Genomic DNA, 12395 nt, shown 5'->3' on the forward strand with positions numbered 1-12395 from the left:
GAAACAATCTTCTTCAAATCCATAACTGAGGGAACTGGAAAAAGGCAACAAGTAAAAGCAGTAATATAACTTTAATTATTCAAGTATTTGTTTTTTAATATAAAAAACATACAATATATAACAACAACCCCTCGTGGGATAGATGCTTTCACAGTTAATGTCACATTAGCTTATATACTACAAAACCTCTGAAAAAAAGGAAACTTTTGGCCATGAAACCATAATTTTCTTAGAAACACAAACTTTTTTTTCCATGACGTCAGTAGCAGTGCTTCTGTAATCACTGATACGCCAGATACATATGATAATATATCCAGTCTGTAATGGTTTCACCTACAGTTTAACTCATACTTGCACGACATGATACTGCGTTTCTCTTGATGTGTGGAGGAGCTGATGAGCTGAAATAGCAGCTGACGTACAGCGAACATAACCAGCTGTCGTAATGAGGAGCTGGTAACTGAGAGACGCAATTAGCCGTCCTCAAGTATGAAGATTTCAAAGTGGGAAAACAACAAAATGCATCTAAAAAAAGAAAAGAAAAGAAAAAAAACCAAAATATACATCTAAGTACTTCAGAGAGAAGAGGCAGTGAAATTATGACTATATGTAAACAGAAACATCATCAGGCAAATTCATAAAAAAAAAGCATCTGGTGAATTCTGCTACGTGGTTCCATTATTACCAATACTAGGGAAGAATGATCGATTGAAAATGACTACTTATCTGTAAGAGATTGGCGATTGATAATATAATGCAGCTCATTTTCATCTATGTATTTGACCTTGCTCATAAGAAAGACGGGAGAGGGGCAGAGCAGCACAGTGTAGATGTAGTTTTATCTAAACAGACAAGCTGATTTGTTGTTGGAAAAAAAAATTCACATTTGCATTCTCATTGTCCAGGAACTCTTCTTTCATTTGTCAATAATACATATACTATGCAATGTATAATAATATAGATGTAATATAGTAATTTGATACTGTATTGTTTCCTGCACAGAAATTCTCTTTTGGCTTGCTCCCTGCAGTAATATCAGGGTGCTGAGTCAGCAGCCATGGAGCTGGTAGATAATCAGTGTCTTGCTCAAGGACACTTCAGCAGGGAGAAAGGTTGTCAGTGTGAGGGCTTGAACCTGTCCCTGCCCATTAGGCCACGCCATTTAATGGAAAACGCTGATTGACTTAATGCTCATGAAGAAGAGTGTGGTTAAACTGGAGCTGGAACACATGAACAAAATTACTCTCAATAACAACACCACATTTTAATTATGTGTGAGAATAGGCGCTCTACTAGCCCCATGCATTCATCAACAATCATGAGGTGTAATCAGCAGAAATAGACAGAGATGGTGCTAATGAAAACATCTGTCATGTAATAGAGACTTACAGCAGCCCTCCATGTTTTTACATTAATCAGTGTGTAACTGATGAAGATTGAAAAGGAGAAAAGGCAAAAAAAAAAAAGAAAAAGAAAAAAAGTTGTTGTTGTTCAGTGTCCCCTAACATCTCAGGTGCTTCTTGCTGGACATGTCGTTCCAAATGCGGTGCATCTCCTCCGGGGATATCTGGTGGACGGTGATAACCCGTCTGTACCTGCACAGACTGTAGGCCATTTTCCAGTGATTAAAACCACTGTTCTGATAAGGGTGTATACCCAGCTTACGCAAACACAGTCCCACATACACATCCTCCAGGTGCAACAGTCTTGTGTGTAGTGAAGTCTTGTAGATTAGCTCAGCTACATCTGCTGAGAACACGTAGCCAGTGCCCGAGCAGAAAGGTGGGTATTTATTCTCAGGGTACAAGTCTCTGGGCATGTACCACTTACTGCGCATATCTCTAATGGGGCCGCCATTTATCACATAGCCGGTGAAATATCTTCTTCTTGGCTTGGTGGTGGGCTTCAGGAGCTTGTAGATCAGATTGTCCATGTTGACGAAGATGTCGCTGTCTGTCTTCATGATATACTGCGCTTTGGGGCAGAAGGTAGCCACCCAGCGCATGCCCATCATGGTCTTGAGGGTGAGGTTGTGGTAGGAATCAATAAAGTTCTCCACCACTATATCATGAAAGATCTGACTCTCCTGCTCCACCATCTGGTTCAGGACGGCGTCCGTGTTGATGCCCAGCAGAAAGATGGTGAGGATGCGGATGTCGCTGAAGGTGCTCTCATCCCCCCAGGTCTCTCGGATGGCTTGACGCGCATCGAACTCCTTGTGCGTGGTGCTGATGAGGATGACCAGGAAGGGCGTGGCGCTTTCACACTTCTTGGGCTCATTGATCACAAATTCAAAGGCATGTGGGTTGAGGGGGCGGGTGCGGATGTTGGTGAAGGTGATGTTTTTGTGGGGTTTCACAGTCTTCCGAATGGACACGGACATGTGGCTGACATAAGTGGACGTTGGACGAGATATACTCAGATACCAGAGAGCGCTCGCCCAGCAGACCACTGTCAGCAGGTATAAACATGACACTTTTGAAGGCATTATGCTGCATTTAGGTGTATGTTGATGCGGTGTATCTTATAAGGCTTTCTTTCCATTAGCAATGTTTCACCCAGCAAGGCAGCATTAAGCTGCTCCAGCGTGCAGTTTGACATTAATTGTCAGTAATGGATTACTTTAGAGAGAAGTGATGCTGTTTGTGTTTTAATGCAAAGCGCTTTAAAATCATACAGAGGTCCAGTTTCTCTTGGGGACACTGCTGCTTCTCCATTTACATCTGAAAGAGAGAGAGAGAGAGAGGAATGGTTCATGAATATAAATATATAGAAATAAATAAATATATATATACCAGGTGTATATATACATAAGACAGGTCCTAAAAATATATTTTTGAATAAATCAGTTTTTTCAAAATCCGATAAAGTCATCAATGGCAAATATGAATAAAAGCCACTCTATAGACTTTGCTATCAGCTACTACAGCAACAAGTCAAACAAATGAGGAAATGCTGCTTGAATATAACATTATATTTACACAATAAATAACCAATACTGTGGAAAACACCACAGTTGATGTATCAAACTTATCATTTGGGTGTTAGAATTAAAAAAATCATCATCACAACTCAATTTCTAAAATTAATTTGTTCCATCTGAGTGAGTCTAGTTTGAGAGAGAAAGCAGAGGACTCAGATGAAATCAATATCTAATAAGTTACACACATGTGGGAAAGATTGTGGTGCCATCAGCCGTCTAGCAGAAGTGACTCATTGTCAGACACATTTATATTATTCATTGCAGAGGTTTAGTTATTATTCATTGGCAACACACCATGTGATGTGAGGATTGTCTCCACACTGTGTTACATCCTTGGCTTGCAACAGGCCAAATGTACTGTGTGATAATATGATAATTCACATTTTCAATTTTGGTTTTATTTTGCTCTCACATTGAACGATAAGCAGCACAGAATATTTCATGTTTATGACCTATTCATAATGAAGTTTATTTCAATAAAATATGAGGGGAGTAATAACAACACTGACATCCTGCTGATGTATTCTTCAGAGCGTTGCAAAAAACTGCAACAATTGTTTTCTGAAAAATTTGCTTGGTGCATAAGTACGATCAGCAAAATGCACTTTAAACATAAAAGCACAGAAACACAGAAAACTGGCCCCTGTGAGTGCTGTACTGTTATATATTATTAGATTATTATATCTGATATATTAATGTTTAAGTTGATTTACTGAACTGTTATAGTCTTTGTTGGTTAGTCTTTGCATGAGAAATCGTACTTAAATACAACACTTAATGTTCAATTGCATTACTAGTGTAAACTGAATGAAATGCTCATGCTTGCATATAAATGAATTATAGATTTTGCATCAGACCATAAAAAAACATTTTCACCATTCACTACATGATCTTGTTGCACAGGCTGACATTTTACAAGAGGAGACAAATACCCTTTTAAACCAAAACCAAAAAAAAAAAGAAAAAAAAAAGGAAAGAAGCTCTCTTTTTCTGTGGCTCAAACGAGCTGTGGGGTTGGCGGCATTCTGCATGACAGTGTGATATGGTGGCACAAAGGGAACACTGTGCCATGATATGCTTCTCCCCTGGGGTGTTTTTTTTTCTCCTTCCCCCCCAGTTTGTTCAGTGCTGCATTGCTGCACTGTCTGCCTCTTACTGAGCTGACAGAAATTTGGCATCTCTATTTTTTGAACAGTCATTCTGCAGCATGGAGACCGATGTGGCATTTGTTTGTGCCTTTGCACAGGTGGCTGAGCACCTACAGTAATACGTTAGCATGCAGATCATGTATCCTGGCTTTTGAAGCACTATGACTTTCCTTTTCATCCTGGGAAGGCAGATCAGACGATGCACTTCACAGGGGAATGGCCATAATGCAATAAAAGTCTGCATTTCCATCTTCAAAGCCGAAGAGTAGCAAAATCCACTTTGAGCAAACAAATGTAGTCATAATAGCATGATTTGAATTCAATTTAAGGATAGAGTGCAATTACCTGCTGCATATACCCATATTGTATACAAAGGTAGAAAGCACTCTATCACATGAATTAGTGCTGGATATTTGTATGACAAACATACCATCTTATCTTGCACTGTGACTACTACATCTATACTGTTTATTTGTGACAGCTCCAGAATAGATTTTCTGGCAGTAGATTATCAGTTTGCGACTGCCTCACAAACGGTGTTGCTTCTCAGTCTATCTTGTACTGAACCGTTTCTTCCCCCGAAGAGTCTTTCAGCAAAACTCTCATGTTGAGAGTACTTTCTCACAATATCAGACCTCTCCTCCTCTTGTGAAATTACTGTTAGATTTCATAGGATTTAGAGAAGCAAACAATCGCCCCTATTAACAACAGTTTACTCAGGTGCAAGAGACACCCAGACGCCAATATTTTCTGATACCGGAGGAGGGAGGAGGGTCAGGTGGAGCAAGGATAGAATAACAGGCTGCAGACCAAGCGATGACTGTTTGCTTTTAGATTAATAACACAATGAAAACAAAACCCTACGCAAAAGTAAGCCACATGCTGTGTGTGTACATGTGTACAACACGTTGAGATACGCACAAACCGGGCCAGCTGGTAGCAAGCAGTCACTGTGTCCCACATTGTCACTTTGAAATCTCAGTTTCAAGACTGAAATGAAAAAATATTTATGAGACAGAACTGAGGCAATGTTTATGTGACAGTGCATTTGGCTGCCAGTCTGTAAAACATAACCTCCAGTGGCTTTGCAGAACAAACACTTCTCATCTGGGTCTCTCATGTGTATCTACACCACTAGATTAAACAGACTACTAAATTCGTCCCTGACTCTGACTGATACAGAGGAAAGTCCATTTTACTGCTTGTGAATGTTTGTCATTAATTGGTTCAGAATGAACTGCGGATGCTCTGTGCGTAAGCAAAACTGAAGTGGGAGAAATTACTTTACATCCTGTTGCGCCAGTGTCTACAAACAGCAGTGACTCACGTGCTGACAAAAGGTGACTTGATGAAAGTGACAGAAAAAAACAAATGATGTATCAGATTCAACATCAGATATGTTTTTATTTTTATTTTTGTGGATTACACAGAAAGATATAGATTGGCCTATTTGCCACCGAATCAGGTGACAGAATAGATCAGTCTTAAATTTTCTCTGCCCGTTTTTACAGCAGGTGGTGGTGATTGTCACTTGACACATTAGCCATCTTTGTCTTTATAATACAAGAAGTTATAATACGCCCTCTGAGCAGCACTGCACCTTCAGGGCAGATTGGAGGCTACCAGTGACTCGCTATCAGAAAGAGACGGGCTGGAATGGGCTGAGGCTAGCTGGTGAGCGTGCTAACATCTGTGGAAGAAAAGAAGTGATAGAACGAAGAGTCAATATGGCCACTGCTGGAGCACACCTGCCAACATTTAGGTTTCAATTAAAAAAAATTTGAATTTTTCAGTCATTTGTCCTGCCTTCTTCAGTATACACTGCTTGAATCAGGTCGTGGTAACAGATAGGCTGAAATTGTATGTGTGTGGATTATGTGTCTAGCTTGTGAGATTACCTTGAAAAGACAGGACTATTGGCAGGTATGTCTCTTGGTAAGTAAAGGAGTGAAGTATGATGCTGACTTTGCAACGCTCCGTCTAGACTGGTAAGTGAACAGTTGTTAATGTTATCGTTGGCTATGTAGTGATAGCAAAACTTACAAAAACCTCCTTTACAACAGTGAGATATATGGAAAATACAATAAGAGGAGGTGCAGTAGACAGGGGCATAGGTTGACGCTTCCTGATTATGCTCAGGTTGAACTGTATAAAGAGAAGAGCTGCTGTTCACTGTACTTGATTTTTTTTTAATAGTATCAGCATAAACTGGAGAACGTTTCAAGTGCTTTGGTGCTGTTTACCAGGTCTTATTCACAAAACATCCTAAGGATAAAAGTAACTCCTACCTGGCTGAGTTAAGAGGAACTTCTAAAAATAAAGGGTGCATCAGTTTTAGCCACAATAGCGGCAAGGCTCTAGAGGTGGCTCTAGATGTTGAACTAAAGATCTGTCTGTCAGAAGTCCATCAAACCAAAAATGTGCTCTTTGGACCCCATTTTGTTGAACAGCTCATTAAATGTGCACTAAACAGTGACTTTTGTTGTCAACTAATTTCCACCACCTGGCTCAGCCTCTGGTTCCCTGCATGTGTGGAAACCTCAATGTGGGCTGCTCTAGCTTGTGGTTAGATGACTGTAGCATTGAGCACAGCCTGCAGGCAGGCCGCCAGACCTTTGCAGAGCTATTATTCCAATCAGTCTCCATAATGCTGGATGTCACACTGGGAGTCACTCATAAAATCCTCTGCTCTGTGTGACCAGACTCGGCTGGTGACTGGCAAAAAGGATGGTAAAATATGGTAAAATACGGTCTGTAGGGGAATGAACAGGTGTAAATGGTCAAACCTCTGAGCACTGGACTTTCAGGACATGAAACAAACTACAGAAACACAACAGGGAAGGGAATTAAATGGGAAAATAATTAGCCTATAATACCAACAGAGACCCAATTTATCATGATTTATTATATAGCAAGAGGTAAAGTTGCACAGGGAACACAGCACAAAGACAGCCATTCATCAGGATGTGACATTTCTTCCTCTAAGCCTCTGGGTTGACTGTTTGGAGGACTGGTTTCTAAAAAGGGCTATTATGCTCTCCTCTGCACACAACAAAATGTTTTGATTCATGGCCCCCTGACCATCTATAGACAGGTCTCTGAAGTGTTTTTCCAATAACAGCGTCTCTGAACTAATAGATTGCCAGATTGAATTAACTGCTTCATACAGAGCTTATTGGTTATTGGGGAGAGCCTGTGCCAAAGATTTTAATTGATTACCTTGGCTTTCATTTGACACAACACTCTTTGAATATTACTGGTTATACTTTTAATCACAGGACACACTGATGGCAGAACTGTAGTTAAAAATATTAATTTTAATGATACACACTTTGCATGTTAATATTTTCCTGCACTCTGCATGGCGACTACAATATATCTACACCATGCTGTTTTGATGGAAATGCTGCTGCAGTATTTAGTGTTCAATACCACGTGGATGACATTATGAAGGTTGGATCCCTGTTGTCTCCCATCCACAACCAAATTCTGAATGCTGATCTTAGCATGTGACACACCTACAATATGCATGTCTTTTCACAATAACAAATAAGTGAATGACATATGAAACACTGATGAAAAGACTGCCTGATGGAGCAGAGATGTGTGGAAAAATTATATGAAAATTGAAGCACAGGAAGTGGTAACGTCTCAAATCTCCCTGCCCAGCGCTATGTTGCTGAAAGCCATATTTGTAAGCTTATAGCTCAGACTTCAGTGAACTTGGAAAAGAAAGAAGAGTGACCATGTGCAGTTTCAAAGCTATTAAAAGATGTTTTTCATAACATTTTCTTGAACCTCTCTACATTTTATGAACCATTTTGCTGGTAATCTATTATAAAATATAAATCAAACAAAAAGCTGGAGTTGAAAAGACAATTTCTCAACGATGTTGCCAGATCCCTTAAACAAAAACAAGGCTGTAAAGCTTGTCCATCACTCTGTCGGCATAAATGCTCCACTCCAGAAATACCGTTGGGTACTTTAACATCTGTTGCTGTGGACACACAGGTTGCTTCAGTATATCAACTGAGAAAAACACACACTTCCTTTGAGTAATGCAACATCCCTTTTGCTGGATAATTCTTGTATTCGAGTATTGTAGAGATAATACAGTAGGTGTATTTCCCCAGGTTGCTATGGTGACCCAAAGTGTTTAATATAAAATAAATAACATAGGCAAAGTATATACCATATCATGAAATTATGAAATGAATCAAATGTGTTTTTCCAAGTGTTTGTCCCCTAATTCAGACTGAAGCAACAGTCAATTACAGGTGGCTGCTACCTTGACTGTCGGGACCAAACAGAGACTTTGTGGTGAAAACTGTCATAATGAAATAAAACAGTCATTGGGGAAATGCCATTGTGAAATGAAAACAGACTTTAGGAAAAGGACATTTTGCAATAAAAGCTGCCAGAATGAATTAAAAACGACCTTCCATAAACTCTGTTATTAAAGATGGAGGATTGTGTAACATTTCATTTTTTTTTTAAATATTGGGTTATTTTACAATTTTATGGTTCTGTTATATAGTCTGTATTTATACATATTATACATTTATGTTATTCATTTATTAAAGATGCCCTCCATACACATTTTATGACATATTAAAATGCGATGTTCTGAATAAAAATCGGTGTCTCATATGGTTTTTTCTCAAAAAAGTTCACTAGATGACTTCCAAGTTCTTAAAATTACATCTTCTCCGTTGGTGAACTTGTAAGAATGTATGAATATGCAAACATTTTTCATTTCATTTCAACTGCTAGATGCAAAATGTTTCTTACATTACTAACAAGTCCTTTTGCAGTCCTTGAAATGATAACATGAGAATAACATGTTCCGATAAAGACACAGTAAGTATACATATATAACATACACGCATAATTACCAGTTTCATAATTTTCTGCATCATTATATCCTGGCCTCTGAGATGTGAGATCTGAAACCAGATGAAAAGGATCGGTTTCTCCATTTTCCTAAGACTCCTGTCTTTGTTATTGCTCCCTGACTGAAACATTAGGGGAATATTGTCATTTACATATTTTATTCTTAGGGCTTGATCTGAATATTGTTCTGCTATTATAGCAAGCCAAACACTTGGGAAAAATCTATACAGGCAGTTAAATGAGTGAAGCTACATTAGGCTGAATGAAAACTTTTGATAGATTGAAAAACATAAAAATGGAATTGCTGTTACTTTACTCTCTTGAGTATCACCATGTCTTGAGGAAAATTAATAGGAGTTAATAAATGTTGATAAACGAACTGAATGCAACTCTGAAACACAGATATGCTTGGGTGGAAGATTGATTCATGCTGTATAAACTGCAATACACTGTCATATGATGTCATATCATTATAAGGCATAAAAACACCATTGTATAGTAAGGCATAAAAATGTCCAAATACGTCATTGTATAATAAGGCATAAAAATATCATATTATGTCATAGTATAGTAAAGCCTGAAAATATCATGGAATATAAATGTTTGAAAATGTCAAAAAACATCATAGTATAGTAAGGCATAAAAATGTCGAAAAACATCATAGTATAGTAAGGCATAAAAATATCATATAACGTCATAGTATAGCAAGGCCTATAAACACCATGGTATAGTAAGGCATAAAAATGTCATATAACTTCATAGTATAGTAAGGCATAAAAATGTCATATAACGTCATAGTATAATAAGGCATAAAAGTGTCAAAAAACGTCATAGTATAGTAAGGCATAAAAACATCATATAACCTAATAGTATAGTAAGGCATAAAAATGTCATATAACCTCATAGTATAGTAAGGCATAAAAATGACATATGAAGTCATAGTATAATAAGGCATAAAAATGTCAAAAAACGTCATAGTGTAGTAAGGCATAAAAACGTCATATAATGTCATAGTATAGCAAGGCCTATAAACGTCATAGTATGGTAAGGCATAAAAATGTAAAAAAACGTCATAGTATAGTAAGGCATAAAAATGTCATATAACGTCATAGTATAGTAAGGCATAAAAACGTCATATAACGTCATATTAAATTAAGGCATAAAAATGTCATATAACGTCATAGTATAGTAAGGCATAAAAGTGTCAAAAAACGTCATAGTATAGTAAGGCTTAAAAATGTCAAAAAACGTTATAGTATAGTAAGGTATAAAAATGTCATAAAACGTCACAGTATAGCAAGGCCTATAAACTACATGGTATAGTAAGGCATAAAAATGTCGAAAAACATCATAGTATAGTAAGGCATAAAAATATCATATAACGTCATAGTATAGCAAGGCCTATAAACACCATGGTATAGTAAGGCATAAAAATGTCATATAACTTCATAGTATAGTAAGGCATAAAAATGTCATATAACGTCATAGTATAATAAGGCATAAAAGTGTCAAAAAACGTCATAGTATAGTAAGGCATAAAAACATCATATAACCTCATAGTATAGTAAGGCATAAAAATGTCAAAAAACGTCGTAGTATAGTAAGGCATAAAAGTGTCAAAAAACTTCATAGTATAGTAAGGCATAAAAACGTCATATAACGTCATATTAAAGTAAGGCATAAAAATGTCAAAAAACGTCATAGTATAGTAAGGCATAAAAGTGTCAAAAAACGTCATAGTATAGTAAGGCATAAAAATGTCATATAACGTCATAGTATAGTAAGGCATAAAAGTGTCATATAACGTCATAGTATAGTAAGGCATAAAAGTGTCATATAACGTCATAGTATAGTAAGGCATAAAAGTGTCAAAAAACGTCATATTAAAGTAAGGCATAAAAATGTCATATAACGTCATAGTATAGTAAGGCTTAAAAATGTCAAAAAACGTTATAGTATAATAAGGTATAAAAATGTCAAAAAACGTCATAGTATAGCAAGGCCTATAAACACCATGGTATAGTAAGGCATAAAAATGTCAAAAAACGTCGTAGTATAGTAAGGCATAAAAATATCACAGTGTAGTAAGCCATAAAAGTGTCAAAAAATGTCATAGTATAGTAAGGCATAAAAATGTCAAAAAACGTCATAGTATAGTAAGGCATAAAAGTGTCAAAAAACGTCATAGTATAGTAAGGCATAAAAGTGTCAAAAAACGTCATAGTATAGTAAGGCATAAAAACGTCATATAACGTCATATTAAAGTAAGGCATAAAAATGTCATATAACGACATAGTATAGTAAGGCATAAAAGTGTCAAAAAACGTCATAGTATAGTAAGGTTTAAAAATGTCAAAAAACGTCATAGTATAGTAAGGCATAAAAGTGTCAAAAAACGTCATAGTATAGTAAGGTTTAAAAATGTCAAAAAACGTTATAGTATAATAAGGTATAAAAATGTCGAAAAACGTCATAGTATAGTAAGGCCTATAAACACCATGGTATAGTACGGCATAAAAATGTCAAAAAATGTCGTAGTATAGTAAGGCTTAAAAATGTCAAAAAACGTTATAGTATAGTAAGGTATAAAAATGTCAAAAAACGTCGTAGTATAGTAAGGCTTAAAAATATCACAGTATAGTAAGGCATAAAAGTGTCAAAAAACGTCATAGTACAGTAAGGCATAAAAATGTCAAAAAACGTCATAGTATAGTAAGGCATGAAAACGTCATATAACGTCATATTAAAGTAAGGCATAAAAATGTCATATAACGTCATAGTATAGCAAGGCCTATAAACACCATGGTATAGTAAGGCATAAAAATGTCAAAAAACGTCATAGTATAGTAAGGCATAAAAGTGTCAAAAAACGTCATAGTATAGTAAGGCATAAAAGTGTCAAAAAACGTCATAGTATAGTAAGGTTTAAAAATGTCAAAAAACTTTATAGTATAATAAGGTATAAAAATGTCGAAAAACGTCATAGTATAGCAAGGCCTATAAACACCATGGTATAGTAAGGCATAAAAATGTCAAAAAACGTCGTAGTATAGTAAGGCATAAAAATATCACAGTATAGTAAGGCATAAAAGTGTCAAAAAACGTCATAGTATAGTAAGGCATAAAAACGTCATATAACATCATATTAAAGTAAGGCATAAAAATGTCATATAACGTCATAGTATAGTAAGGCATAAAACTATCACAGTATAGTAAGCCATAAAAGTGTCAAAAAACGTCATAGTATAGTAAGGCATAAAAACGTCATATAACGTCATATTAAAGTAAGGCATAAAAATGTCATATAACGTCATAGTATAGTAAGGCATAAAAGTGTCAAAAAACGTCATAGTATAGTAAGGTTTAAAAAT

General features: G+C 36.5%; 1 protein-coding gene across 1 annotated transcript in view; it reads right to left on the reverse strand.

The window, feature by feature from the left end:
• Positions 1–52: 52 nt before the first annotated feature.
• The window catches only part of b3galt1b (UDP-Gal:betaGlcNAc beta 1,3-galactosyltransferase, polypeptide 1b), a 58673-nt gene continuing 46330 nt past the window's right edge, over positions 53–12395 (reverse strand). The window contains exon 2 of the mRNA XM_056389335.1: positions 53–2723. Coding sequence (XP_056245310.1) covers positions 1502–2488 — 987 coding nt within the window. The 5' untranslated portion in view covers positions 2489–2723 and the 3' untranslated portion in view covers positions 53–1501. The remainder of the gene's footprint in view (positions 2724–12395) is intronic.

Source organism: Seriola aureovittata, chromosome 11 (genome assembly GCF_021018895.1).
Source record: "Seriola aureovittata isolate HTS-2021-v1 ecotype China chromosome 11, ASM2101889v1, whole genome shotgun sequence".
NCBI lineage: Eukaryota > Metazoa > Chordata > Actinopteri > Carangiformes > Carangidae > Seriola > Seriola aureovittata.